The following is a 14423-nucleotide window of genomic DNA, read 5'->3' on the forward strand; positions in this document are numbered from 1 at the left end:
TGTGTGTGGATGGGAAGAGGCACAGTGGAGCTCCTGGAAGATGGAAATGGGTATCAGTCCATCCCATAGAACTTTCTGGAATGACGGACATGGTCTCTATTTGCACCATCCAATATGATAGCCACTTCCACCTGTCGCTACTGAGTCCTTGAGAAGGAGCTAGTGTGACCAAGAAACTAATTCTTGATTTTTTTTTTTAATAGAGGCATGTTTTATTTATTTGTTTGTTTGTTTGTTTGTTTTGTTTATACATGCACTGGGTACAGTCAGAAGCGCGGGAGGGTGAGAGAATTCACCAGAGCCAGAGCGGGAAGCAGAGCAGGCAGAAGGACCGAAGTACACTGCTGAGGGGAGCAGCGGGCGGCAGGAGAGGTCTGCGCGCCATGTGGGACCCTCCTCTGGTGGCCGGGGAGCAGCCGGGGATCGAACCGGCACCGCAGAGGCCGCGGGCAGCTTCGCAACCCAACGCTCAACCGCTGCGCCACCGGGGAGGCCCTAATTCTTGATTATTTATTGAATTAAAATGTAAAAGTCAATAGTCACGAGATGTGAGATGTTGGCGGCTACTGTATCCGACACCCCAGTCGAGAGGACGCTGCTGCCTGATGATGTGTCAAACGATACCAGAAAGAGAGGCACAACTGTACTTTGTCCAAAATCTTCCAGGAGCAGTTTACGACAAAGAAGTGGGCAGAAGCAAAGGGAAATCACGCTTCAGGGTCATGTGAGGCCGAGGGCCCTCCCTGCCACCCACCTGTGGGAGCCACACTCGAGACAACCAGCAGGCCCTGCGCCCCCACCTCAGATGACAGGATTATCGGAGGTACATGTTAAGATGCTTAAAGACATAAATGAAGACTCCAAATCATGACCAAAAGATCAGGATGCTTAAAAACCACCCCCCCCCCACCATCAAGGAGGCCTCTTTGAAAGAGGAAATTGGGACGTGCACAGGGAGGTGCCCTGATGAGTGCTTTGCCAAAAAGAGTAACCACGCGACGCCTTACTAAGCAGGAACGCAATCCAAGCAGAAGGACGTCAAATCCTGTGCAAACTACCTTTATTTATAAAGAAAAATCACTTCGTTATAAAACCAGCCCCGTGTGAAGGCACTTGATTGGAGAGGGGGTCAGGGACCCTAGAGAGACCAAGGCTCTCCCCTGGCCCCCAGGCTGCTGGAGAGATGGGGGCAGAGGGGACTTCCAGGGAAATCCAGGGGAGGTGACCCATCTGAGGCCCAGCTGGGATGCTGGTGACTTGCTTTGTGGGGGTGGGGTCCGGAGAGGGTTCCCAGTAGGTGCGAGGCACTTTGGACAGGATCTGATTTGGCAAATGGGGGTGTCTCCTGACACCGAGCCCCACCAACACCTCCCCACAGCTAAGGCAGATTTCTAAACTTAAGGCTGGGGTCCTCTTTCTACCCTGGCTTCCAGGGGACCAGAGAACTGGTGGCTAGGACCGCGCCCCTGCAGGGCTTGGGGTGCAGGGGATGCAGCTGTAGCTGGAACATCTGGAGCAAAGGCAGGGCTGCTTCCTCCTGTCTCCCTTGGAGACGGGCCTCTCTCCAGCTACACCTTATTCCTCTGAGGCTTCACCCTGGGGAAGAGCTGAGGGAAGGCAGGAGCTTCAGATACTGGGGGCTCGCATCCTTTCATTCCACCCCCCAATCTCATGGGGCCACATAATCCCTCCCCAGACACATGGACTGTGTCCGCTCTCCCATCCCTGCCTAATGGACTCTCTCAGCCTCTCCCCAAAAAACCGGAACCCCCCCAAATCCTCATCGCCTCTGAGCACCAGACGGGACTGGATGGATGAAATGGAATATTCCGGGGCCATCATAAAGGCCACGCCTCCCCTCCCTACCACCTCGACTGTCCCCAAACTAAAAGAATCCTCTCCTGGGAATAGCGGTGAGTCCTCCTGGTCTCCTGCCCTAACCCCAGGGGAACCTCCCTCAACTCTACCATCATCTTATTAAAGAATCCGTCCCCCGCTGCCCACCGGTACAGCTGGCTGGGCATCGGGCCTGCTCCCTGATTCCGAAACCCCCCATCACTGAAATGGGACCCTTCCTGGCCCCTCTAGCCTGAACCCGGCCCTCCCTACTGCCTGCCACCCCTGTAACCTGGGGGCATGAGCCAATCACATGGCCAGTTATGCAGCAGTGGTGAGCACCCCATAAAGCACCACCAGCAAGGGACTCTCCCTTCCCTGCTCCCCCTCTTACCGCAGCGGGTGTTTCCTCACCTTCCCGCCATCAACGCGGGGCTCCCTCCTTCCAACTCCCCTCCCCCAATACAATGGCCTCTTCCTTCCCCCACCCCCACCCCCCACCCCCGGGGGCTCAGGAGGCCGCGTGCACCCTCTGGCTCACCCCGAAGTAGTTGCGGGGCACGTAGCCCTCCTGGCCGTGCAGCGCGGCCCACCACCAGTCGGTCTCCTCCGGCCCGTCCCGCCGCAGCACGGTCACCGCCTCGCCCTCGCGGAAGGACAGCTCGTCCCCGAACTCGGCGCTGTAGTCCCACAGCGCGTACACCACGCCGCCGTGCATCAGCCCCATGCTCTGCTCCACGTCTGCAAGGCCGCGCCGTGACCCCGTGACCCCGGGCCCGGGGCAGGGAGCCCGGGATTGGGCGCGACCCCGCCTGGAGCGCCCCGGGGGGCCGGGCGGGAGGGGCGTCTCCAACACTGGGGCCCCCGGGGCCCATGGAGCTGACTCGACTACGTCACCGCCCCGTTCACACGGTGACATCTCGGCGTCACCCCGGAGGTGCAGCCGGCTGCCCCCGCGGCTGAGAGGGCCGTTTCCGGAGGACTCAGCCCCTCCCTTGAGGGCACAGCCCGCCGCCCCGCGCCCCCCCAGGGCGCATCCCGTGCCCAGGCGAGGCTGTTTCCGCAGAGGGCGGCGTCTCCAGAGCGCGGGGCTCCCCAGCCTCCCCGCCGCCACGCTACCGTTTCCGTCGAGGATTTAGCCCCTTGTCCAAAGGGTATAGCACACCCGGCTCCCCCCACCCTCTGCCTCGGCTCCGTCCACCGTGTTCTAGACGCTTCTCTGCCCGCGAGCTGCGCCTTCCCCTCTGAACTCACCCTCACACACCGCGCGGAGGCCGCAGACGCAGCTCCAGCGAGGAGGCGACCCCGGCTCAGCCCCCGCCCCGAGGCTGACGGCCTCCCCCAGGGCACCCGAGTCCCGCTCACCTGGGGGACAGGTCCGGGAGCGCTCACCTAGCACCTGGGTGGCACCGCGGGCTGGCTCGCCCCCCTAGCGCCCCTCCCAAGCACACTGCCCCCCCCCCATCTCCCGACCTCCCAGGCCCCAAGGCCCGCCTCGCTCCTGCTCGGCGCACTTAGCTCCCCAGCGGCGCGGACCCTGCACAGCGCCGCCCGGGCCAGCACCAGCTCCTCTCCCTGCCGAGGCCCCGCCGCCGCCTGCAGACGCGGGCACAGCCTCCAGGAGCAGGACTGCTTCCCCCCCCCCCCCCCCGCAGCAGCCCCTTCCGCCCACCTGGCAGGTGCGGGCCGCTGTCTCCCCGCGAGCACACCCACCTGCCCGGCAGCACGCCGGGTAGAGGGGCCGGTTGGGACGCCCCACTCCCCACACCCGCAGGTGAGAAAGCACCCGAGCCACGCAGCTGGGGCCACTCTCCCCCACGGTGTCCAGCTGGCAGGCACAGTGCCCAGGTGGCCCCTCCCTCCACGGGGCGCGGGATGCTCCCCCGCACCCTGCTGGCACCTGCCAGGTGGGAGACCCAGGTGCTGGCGCCGGCGGTGCACCCGCCCCGCACCCCTTCTCTGCGATCCTGCCCCGCGGCTGCTACAGCCCTGGCCTCCTGCCCGCGGAGGGTGGCAGCCGGCCGCCGCCCCGCTCCCAACTGGGGCCTCCAGTCCCCGCGACCCCCCCGGGGCGCCCCAGCCCCGCCCGCACCTGCCAGGTAGGTGGCGCAGTCGTTGTACCCCTCGCGGTAGGGGTCGCACTTCTCGATGGCCGTGGCGCCGTCGCTGATGGTGGTGGCGAAGATGGCCGCGCCGTGCTGCACCAGGGCGGTGCAGATGGCCGTGTCGTTGCACGACGCCGCGCAGTGCAGCGGGGTCCTGCGGGCGGGGGGCGAGGTGAGCGGCCGCCCCCCGGGGCGCCCGGCCCGCAGCGCGATGCCCGCCCGCCCGGCCGCGCGGGGCTCACCAGCCGTGGCTGTCGGGGGAGTTGACGTTGGCGCCGGCCGCGATGAGGAAGTCCACGATGGGGTAGTTGGCGCCGCAGATGGCGTTGTGCAGGGCGGTGATGCCCTCCTCGTTGGGCTGGCTCGGGTCGTTCATCTGGGGGGCGGGGGGAGGGACGGGGTCAGCCCCGCGCGGCCTCGCCGCCCCCCCATTCCCGCCCCCCCCATTCCCGCCCTCCCCCCCCCCCCGCTGGGGCGCCCTCACCTCCTTCACCGCCTGCTGCACCACGTCCAGCTCCCCGGTCAGCGCCGCGTCCAGCAGCAGCACCAGCGGGTTGAGGCGCGCGCGGCGGGCTTTGCGCGGGGAGCCCGCCTTCCGCAGCACCGAGCGCATCTCCTGGGGGGCAGGACGGGTGGGGGCGTCAGTGGTTTGGGGGACTGTTCATCTACCCACTACTTAGAGGGGGAAGCGGAGGTCCAGGGGACAGGCGGTGGCCACCTAGGGCGTCCCCCGGGACTGGAACCCCGGCGCCCTGGGGGGCAGCGGTTCAGTTCCACAGTCCTTGCTCCTCTAACAGGCAGAGCATCTGGGGATGCTGCGATCTTGGGCCCTGACACCTGACAGGAAGCTGGGAGACGGCGGAGCTGATGATTGTGGAAGCCAGATGGTCAATTCATCATGTTTCTTTAGGGAAAAAAAAAAAAAAAGCCATGCCCCCCCCCCCCCAAACGTCATCAAATGTTAGTTCCAGATGTTTGAAAGCAAAATATTGATCATATTCTTCCCTGGCCTTTCTTTTTTTTCTGATTTTGTTTTCCTCCAAGATTCATTTTATTTTGAGCATGGCGCGTTGGTGATGCTGGGCTTTGCTGTCAGTGATTTCAAGATTCTGGAATTCTGAGGTCCCAGGAGCCACTGATTTCCCAAACTCTCTGATACTTGGTTATTTCAAGGTTCCAATACAGAGTGAGTCCAGAAATGCTAAGTTGTGCCATTTCAAATTGCTGAGGACCCAGGATGGGGCAGTCCCAAGATTCTATGATTTTGGGCTTTGCTATTTTACAGGTAGGGCTTCATTCCATGCGGTTGGAAGGGATGGCCCCCCGTGTTCACTGGGGTTCTCTCTGGGGGCTGTGGTTTTATTCTACTTTATTCTACTCGTCTCCATTTCCTCCGAGCTGCCTGTGGGGTTCTGTATTCCTTTCTAACTGAACATATTAATATTAAATATAATTTAACCTAAATGTATTATCATGATAAATTACAATTTAAAACATAATTCAGTATTACAACGTGAGTGCCCTAAGCTGTGATTTACTGGTTTCATTTTCAGCGGGGGTGACTTCAAGATTCAGGAGTAGCCGGGGTCTGTGAGACGAGCCTTTTAACTCACGATCCTGTTCTTCAGACCCTCCATGCTCCGGGAGTCTGGGGAGTCCTTCCGCAAGTTCCTCCACAACCAGGACTCTGAGGTTCCACATCGAGGCAACTACCACCTCAAACACAGTCATTCTTCCGCTCCTAATTTCAAGATCTTGAGCCTCAACATTTCTTGGCTCCATCTTCAGGAGGGCCTGGGAGTGGGCATGTTGGGGCACCCTCCTGGCTCCCACTTTTTCTGCCTACTCTCATGGAATGATCAGGACTGTTCCATGTAAACACACACAGCGTCTACCAAGACGCAGGGATTGAACCAAGAACAGCAGGACGCCACTCCTGGTCAAATGATAATAGCAGTGGCTAAGAGCTGAGCGCCAGGCACGCACATTCCTCATTACTAAGATGTTAACCTCACAGTAACCTATATGTGCATACTATTATTCTCACCCCGTCTCACAGGTGAGAAAACTGAGGCCCAGACAGGCTAAGCGCCCTAGGTTACACAGCTAAGAGTGGTGGAGTCGGGATTCGAACCCAGCAGCCTTGCTCTATAGCTGATGCACCCCACAGTGACACCCCAGCCTCAGAAACCAGGGATTTGCTCCTCAAAGTGGGAAGGAAAGAAGCTCTGAGTAGCGTCTGAGGACACCCTGGGCTTACACTGGAAGGGCATTTGACTGGGTCACCTGAAGCCATGGCAGAGTCAGAGGCTCGCTGAGGTGGAAGAGGAGCGAGCAGACCCCCAGAGAGGCGCTCCCGTGAACAGCAATGGTGCGGCTCCAGGGACAGAAATGGTGACTGCCTTGATTCAGGCTTTTCAGGTGCCCGAATAGATACGCTGTGGGGTGGAGACCCGGTCATTTCCAGGTTGAGACGAGTTCCTGAAGGGCTGCCCAGGAGCAGGATGTAGAAGTGCAGAGAAAGGCTCTGCGTGGCCAAGGTTCCTCTCGACTCGTCACCCCTGTCTCTGGAAGCAGGCACACCTACACTAAAGACTCCACTTCCCAGCCTGCTTTGCAGCTGGGTTCCAGGTGAGCCAGAAGCAGCAGAAGTGACAGGTATAATTTCCAGGCTGTGACCTCAAAAGGAAAGGACACATCCATATCCTAACGCATTCACCCCAGGTTCCTCCTGTGCTACTCACCATGCTCTGTGGCTGCTCTGGCGGGCTGCTCTGGGGTGGGGCCGGGGGCGGTATGGGAGCTGGCGGGGCAGGAGCAGGGGGCCCTGCCCTGGCCTCGGACCCCTCAGTGATGGCGGACAGCTCAGGCTCAGGCCCCCCGGGCCCTCCATGACGATGGAAGAGGCGGCTGATGATCTGCTGGTACTGCTTCTTGTGGGTGGGGGGCAGGGCTACGGCCGGGCTCTGCTCCATGGAGCCCCTGCGTTTGAGGGGCCGTGGGATCTCCGCCAGCACCCGTGCCACTTCCTCCAGCTCGGGCACCGACTGGGCCTCGGGAGGCAGTGCTGGCTGCAGCCGGGTGGGGCTGAGAGGCCGAGTCACAGCACCTTCATCGGCATCCCCAGCCTCCAGCACCGGCGTCAGCAGACTCTCCAGCTCTGGCTCTGGCTCTAGTTCAGTGATGGGCTTGGGGGCGCCTAGAAAGAACAAGAGCCTCGTCAGTTGAGGGTACCTTGGGAGATCCCCCAAATTCCCTCCCTATAACTTCTAGGACCTGCAACCAGCACCTGATTTGCTGTGTGATCTCAAGGTAGTTCTTTGCCCTCTCTGAGCTACAGTCTCTGGCCCATGAATAATATACACTTATGCCATCTTCCATTTATCAAACACGTAGCATGTACCTGGCACGTTATCTGCCCGTCTTATAGAGCTCTCATCACTACCTTGTGAAGTACACATGGCTATCATCTCCTAATTACAGAAAGGGAAACTGAGTCTCGGAGGGGGCGAGTCAGTTGCCCAAGGCCACCAAGTTGGTATTTGAACTCAGCTCTAACACCAAAATCTGTGCTCCTGCCATCAGGTTAGACTTGACATCTGAGATTCTAAAGATTTCTTCCAGCTCCTTCTGGAACCAGAATCCTGATGCTCAAGCAGCCCTCTCTCTCTTTAGTCCTAGCAGAGGGCCGTTAACGCAGGTAGAATCAGTAATGATTGGGCCTCCCCGGTGGCACAGCAGGTTGAGCGCAGCGCTGTGAAGCTGTCCGCAGCCCCTGCAGCGCAGGTTCGATTCCCAGACGGCCAGGGAGATTCCCACATGACATGGCAGACCTCTCCTACCTTGTCTGCTGCTGCCCTCAGCAGTGCCTTCGGTCTGTCCGCCTGTTCTGCTCCCCACTCTGTCTTTGGTGAATCCTCTCACCCCCCACCTCTAGCCTGTACCCCAACTCTTGTGTGCATAATAAATAATCTTTAAGAAAATTAACAAAAAACAAAGGTGAGAGGGGAAGCCTAGCTCTTGAGGGCTTACTCGGATTCAAACCCTAATTTAAGGACTTCATGTGGCTGAAATAATGCAAACCATACCCCATCTAGAGGTTTCATCATTATTTACCTCACACAAGACAGGAAGGTGTGTTCTAGGGAGAGGAAGCGACGAGCCTGGGACCAGCAGCGTGGAGTTGGCCAGTCTGACTCCAGGCCACCACCACCCCCACCCCGCAAGCTCCCACTGGTGCTTGAGCAAACTCCCAAGCGCCTGTGGCCTGGCTCCCTGAGGTGGCAGTGTCTGGAAACAAGAACCTCCCCAGCAGGTCCCCAACCACGTGTCCTCCCTCCACCCACCTCAGAACCCCCATTGTGGACTCACCTTCGCTCACAGCGGGCCATGTCATTTGGGGGGTCTGGGGGATTAGGGCCGGGGGTGGAGGCTGGGCTGGAGGCTGGGGTTGTGGTTGCTGCTGGGGCTGGGGCTGTGGGGGTGGCTGGGGCTGGGGCTGTAGCTGGGGCTGGGGGGGCAACTGGGGCTGGGGAGTTGCTTGGGGCTGGGGGGGCAGCTTGGGCGGGGGAGCTCGGGGGAAGCCAGGGGCTCCAGGGAACATAGCCCTGCTGCCGCCATGCTCCCAGAAGGCATTCTGTAGCTTGAAAATCATGCTGAGGGGGATGGGGCGCTGGCGGGGGGCACCTCGGGGCTGGGGGCTGGAAGGAGGCATGGGGATGCGGCTGACAGGCTGCCAGCTGCGGGGCAAAGTGCCTGATGGCCCCGGAGCGCCCAGAGATCGGCGGTAGCTGCCCACATCTGAACGCCTGTCATTGGCCAGAGGGGAGACCTTGTAATTTCGGGGCAGAGTGGCGCTGGTGAGGTTGTCCTGGGGAGAAAAAGAGGGGCAGGGGGAGGAAGAAGGGGCTCAGGTGGGAGGAAGAGGGCGTCAGGGAAGGAAAGGTGAGAAGCGAGAGGGAGGTGAGAGGAGCCAGAACAAGTGGGGGGGGGGCGGAAATCCCCGATGAAGAACTTGGGGAGGGGTGAGAGAACTGGGGGTACAGCCAGGAGAGGGAGACCGGTCCTCGCAGCTCCACGCCCTCACCCTCCAGCCTCTCCCCAGCAGTCTCATCCAGCTTCTCCCCCTCACCTGCCCCTCACCTTGCCGCTGGCCCCCATTGCGTCCAGGCTGCTCTCTCTCCAGGGTAACAGCTGCAAGCCCGGGGAGACCGGCCGCGTGAAGGTATCCAGGCCTGAGAGGCGGAACCATTAGGGTCTGAGGGTGCCTTTCTTCCCGCTCCCCCACAGCCCTGGACCCCAAGGCTCACGTTCATAGCTCGCCGCCTGCGACGACTTCTTCTCGTAAGCCACGTCCAGATCAGACTCGTTCCAGGCTTTGGGGGGCCGCCGGCGCAGCGTGAGGTCGTCTGGAGGGAGGCGGCCGGTGAGCGCGAGGAGGCTGGGCGCGGCCGAGCCCCCCTCCCTCCGCCGGCCCCGCGGGGAGCCTCACCTTGAGCGCGCAGCGGCGGGGCGAAGGCGCTGCCGCCCGCGCCCAGCAGGGGGACCCCGAAGGCCGCGGGCGCGTCGTAGGCCGCGGGCGGGCGCGGGGAGGGCCCGCGCTCGGGGAAGAAGGCCTGGGGGCCCTCGGCCAGGGGGCTGCCGCGGGGGGAGCCCGCGCGCGCCAGGAAGTCGAAGGGCGTGGGGGGGCCCTGCTGGCGGAGCGGGCCGGCTCCGGGCCGCGGGGAGGGCGCGCGGCCCAGGGCGCTGCCCGCGCCGTCGTAGGCGCGGGGCCGGGGCGAGGGCGCGCGGTCCAGGCTGCCGTAGGCGTCCGGCTGCAGGTAGAGCGCGGTGCGCGGTGAGGACGGCCGGCCCTTGGGAGACAGCGGGCTGTAGGGGTGCAGAGCCGGGGCGCTCTCGGAGCGGCCAAATGCAGCGTCTGCGCCGTCGGCGGCCGCTTTCCTGGGGGACCCGCGGCTTGGGAAGAGTTCGGGGACCGTGCTGGAGCTGTAGCGGGTGAACTGTGGGGAGCCGGGACGGGACGTTAAGGGGTCAAAGGAGACATTAGTAGAGGGTCGGTGAAGGGGTTAAATGGGGTCATGGTAAATGAAGCCAGGGGCGCTGGGTCGGGGCTGGAGGTTCTGATACGGGGAGCCCAGAGGAGGGGGTGCAGGCAGAGCGGCAGCAGACAGTGCTGAGGCTAGCCCACTCGGCCGGCCGGGCGCCCCTTAGAGAAAGGCCACTGTCCTTCTGAGGGCCCTGGCTCACCCGAGTGGTGACCGTGTGCTGCGACCCCGGAGGCGCTGGCGAGTCTGACCACAGCGACTCCAGCTGCTTGGTCAGTTCGTCCACCTTGGCCGCCGCCGTGTCCAGCTCCATCTGCTTGAGGTCCATGTGCTTCATGGCCAGAGCTGGGCGTGCGGGAACGGCAGTAAGGACTGGGGGGCCGGCTAGCAGGCCCCGCTTCAGCCCCCGACGCCCCACCCCCGGCAAGGCCCGCCCCCTACCCCAGCTCACACTGGAAGTTCAGGTCCAGCAGGTCACTCTGGAAAGCCTCGCTGTCCATGGTGCCGGCCGGAGCGGGGTGCCTGTTGGGGGGTTGGAGAAGTGAGAGGGCGTTCTGGGACCCCATCCCTAGAACCAGCGCCGGTAAGGGGCAGCAGGATGGAGACTCTCCTCTCCTCTCCTCGTTCCCTCTACTGGAAGACCCCCCCAAGCCTTTCCACTTACTCTAATGCCAGCTCCTTCAAAGCCCTCCTGAAAGCTCAAACCCTTCGTGGGACGTTTTGTCTAGGTCTAACTCAGCCCTAGTAAGATTTGAATCTTTCCTTCCAAAATTACCCACTGATCACCTACTGTGAGCCAGGCCTGGGTGTGACTACAACATGCATTAGTGAGAATGATCAGTTCCTGCGTGGCTAGCTAGGGACCCTGCTAGATGCTTCGGATATTTTTTAAAATAACAATTGTGTTGCAGGACCTGGGCAATCGCCAGTTGCTTGAGGGCATCATGAAATAAAACAACCAGCATTTACTGAGGGGCCACTGGCCCCTAGACTTGTACCAAGAGCTTTGCACCTAGTACCTCATTCCGGGGTCAAAACCCCCATTCCAGGCAAGAAAGTGGGGCTCAGAAACACATGTTCAACACACCCTGCAAGAAGCTGGCATGCTAGGCTGTCTCTGGGACTGGAGTGTTCCCAGAGGGCAGGGCAACTCAGTTTCCTCTTCCCAGAGTCCCCACCAGAGGAGATGTGGCTCACAAGGCCCCAGTATTAAGAGGAAGAACAGGGAGGTGGCCAGTTGTAGCTGGGAGGCTGTGGTCACTGGCCCAGTGGGAGGGAGCCAGGCCACCGGGAACCGGTCAGGCCAGCACCATCCCCATCCCCATGGCAGCCGCCACGCCCAGCAGTTCAGTTTTGCCTCGACTGCTTAGCTTTGACTTGGTGGTACAGGCGTGGGCAGCAGGGCGGGCTGGGACATGCTGATCCCGACCTCTGTCTGGAAAGACTCAGAACAGAACCTGTTGGAGCTGGTGGCTCCTTTGGGTGTGTTGGGAGTGTGTGACCTTGGGCAACGAGTACCCGCCACTCCTTGGCCTGCAGTTTCCCCAACAGTGAAAGGAGGAGGCAAATCAGCCCTTCAAGAGGTCGCTTCAATCTCTCTGAAAGAGTAAGAACCTTAAGATTGGAGTTGAGGTTCTAGAAAGTCTAAAGTCCTCAGCTGGGGAGTTGACGCTCAAGATTTCACCCTTGGAACATTCTAGAATCCTCCAATCTGGCCAGTCTAGATTTCCCAGTCATCCTGGAACGGAACACAGATGTTGTTCTATTTGTCCCAGGAGTCCACTGTCCTGAAAGTCTAGGTGAATGTGTAGTAGAGGGCATGAAAGAACACGAGCAAAAGGCCAGACTTCAGGGTTTGAGCCACAGATTCAGGCACCACCGTCTGACCTTCACAAGAGAGCCTCAGTGTCCCAATCTGTAAAATAAGGGTAAAGAACAGCCTCTCTCAGAGGACTGTTGTAAAGATGCAACGGGCCAGAAGTGCAAGAGGAATGAAGAAATGAACACTCTGAGAACGGAGGTCTCAGAAAGTAAGGAGCTAGGGACCCAAACTTGAGACTTTTGGAAGCTCAGAGATACACCGGGAACATTCCGCCTGTTAAAATATAAAAAATGAACAATACTATAGAGCCTCCAGGGCCAGCATTCTAGCAGCGATCGCTTCTTTGGGGGATTTCACGATTCCCAATATTCTGCGACTCTCTGACATCCTCTGGCTCTCAGGAAATGCCAAGCCTGGGCGTGGGGCCATCCCGGGGCTGGTGCGGGCTGAGGGGGGTCTCGGGGCCGCCAGGGGGCGCTGCGGGTCAGGGTCCGACCCCGGCCCAGCGGGCGGACAGCGCCTGAGCTCAGGCCCGGGGAATGCGCGGCGGGCCCGGACAGGTGCTGAACCTCGCGGCAGGGGAGTGGGGGCCGGGCGGGGCGCGAGGAGGCCGGGCGGGGCGCGAGGAGGCCGGGCGGGGCGCGAGGGCGGCGCGGACCGCGCCTTTGCTCCCAGACTCTGGCCCTCCGCCCCCAGGTCCTCTCCCTTCCAACCCCAGCTCCCGCCCCCACGGTCTCCCTTCCACTCCCGCGGTGTCTCTCCCACCCCCAGGCTGCCCTCCAACCCCTGCTCCCCCTTTTCCCTCCAGCCCTAGCTCTCCTTGCCGGCCCTCCCCTGCGCCCTAGCCAGTTCTTCTGCCGAGAGGATCCCACAGGGCTCCCTGGAGGGATCGGTCCTCAATAGAAACCAGGTCAGAGGGCCAGAAGGGGCTGTGAGACCCAGTTTAGGGTCCTCCAGCCCCCCAAGCCCCCCTTCCACTGACCGCGGGAGAACCCCATCCTCTGAGCCTCAACCTTGGGCTACTTATTCCCCTTCTCTGTGCCTCCGTTTCTTCCTGTGCAAGGGAAGAATGACTACCTTCACCTGGAAGCGGCGTGAGGTTTGAATGACAATTCATACACAGTGCCAGAGAATAGTACGGGCACGAAATAAAGCTCACACGTCCGGGATCCCTAATTACCAGTCTCCCTCGGTTGTTCATTAAGATAGCACAAGAGCTGAGGGCTCAAAACCCAAAGTAATTCCCCCCTAAGGGCCCTTTCAACTCCGAGCAGGTAAAAGCCCTTCGTTTTGTCCCCCAGCGATCCTGAGTTCTGGTGAGCCCCAGTAACTCGGGGACAGGGGCATGGGAACCCTGGATTTCACAGGAGGTGGCAAAAAGTCCAGGGTGTGTGCTGTGCCTGCTCACCAGCCTCAGTTTCCCCACTGGAGGAAGGAGACGTCATTCCCTGGGGTCAGCAAACTTCATGGGAGGAGACCTTTGGGTAGTTGCCTGAGACTTGTGTGGCCAAGGCGAACCCTCCCGTCTACCTGCCAGCCCTGAGCCTGGCATGCTCTGAGCTCTTGGCAGACAGTTACTATTTTGACTTTCGTCTCAGGCTATCACCAAATGCCCTTCAAGCACAAACATTAGGAAATTCTTCTCTCTTGTCAGAACCCCGTCTTCCCCACCCCCTCCTTTAATCCCCTCTTGCGATGCAGGGGGGTGGAGAGCAGGGGGAGACAGAGGGAGGGGCCAGACCCTGCCCTCCCCCAGCTTCAAGGACAGACACACACCTCCAGAATTAGCCTCTATTCCTGCCTTATCTCCCACACTACCTCAGGTCAGACAGATGGGGGTGGAGGTGACATTTCTCACCTCAGGGTCAGGGCGAGGAGCCCTAGGAAGGAGGTTAGTCAGAAAATCTGGCAGCAGCGGATGGAATCTGGTCCCCCAGAATACTGCAGAGGAAGGGGGAGGCCAAGTCCCGATCCCTAGCTCTGCTGTCTGTGTGACCTCTAAGCCTCAGTTTACCCCTCTCCTCTCTGTGTAAGGACTGTGTAGTAGCCACGCCACACAAACCTCCTAGAATCCAGCCCCGTCTCCCGAAATTCGGCCCTGGGTTCTAGAACTCCTACAAACCCCGGGTATTTCCCACCTCCAATGGGGCAATAGGGGGGGTGCCCCGCCCCCGCCAGGGGGCGCCCTGGGACAGACTTCCCTCTCCTGGTTAGGCAGGTCTGACGCCCGGGTTAATGACATGTTGGGCATCGCACAGCGGCACAGAGAAGGTTGGAGAATTGCCCGGGTTCCCCCTCCTTCGCCCCCACCCCAAAGGCGAAAAGTGGGGGAAAGGCTGGGTCTCAGCCTCTGGAAGGACCCCGGGTGCTTGTCCCACTCCATTTCAGGAACCCAGGTTCCCCTACCCGCCTCGCCACCCCTAACTCTGACCTGCGCTGGTGGAGAAGGCAGCAGGCGGCAGCAGGATGGCCTCCCACTCCAGAGCCTCAGAAGTTCAGAGCCCCTGCCTGACCCAGGGATCCAACACCTTAATTCTCAAGGACTCGGGCTTCTGGGAGCTCCCAAATCCAGAGATTCAGGAGTCCCAGCTCCAAATCTCCCCGGGACCAAGGCGT

General features: G+C 60.8%; 1 protein-coding gene across 1 annotated transcript; it reads right to left on the minus strand.

The window, feature by feature from the left end:
- Positions 1 to 1502: 1502 nt before the first annotated feature.
- PPP1R13L (protein phosphatase 1 regulatory subunit 13 like) lies at positions 1503 to 10500 on the minus strand. Its single transcript, XM_084257709.1, has 12 exons — positions 10437 to 10500; positions 10188 to 10330; positions 9433 to 9940; positions 9251 to 9349; positions 9084 to 9175; positions 8313 to 8811; positions 6686 to 7140; positions 4426 to 4557; positions 4184 to 4317; positions 3929 to 4095; positions 2378 to 2577; positions 1503 to 1607 (listed from the first exon to the last, which is right to left on the minus strand). Exons 1-12 carry the CDS (start codon positions 10483 to 10485, stop codon positions 1569 to 1571), a joined length of 2517 nt encoding a protein of 838 aa, XP_084113835.1. The 5' UTR covers positions 10486 to 10500; the 3' UTR covers positions 1503 to 1568.
- Positions 10501 to 14423: the final 3923 nt, after the last annotated feature.

Source organism: Talpa europaea (genome assembly GCF_964194135.1).
Source record: "Talpa europaea genome assembly, chromosome: 16".
In the NCBI taxonomy this organism is placed as follows: domain Eukaryota; kingdom Metazoa; phylum Chordata; class Mammalia; order Eulipotyphla; family Talpidae; genus Talpa; species Talpa europaea.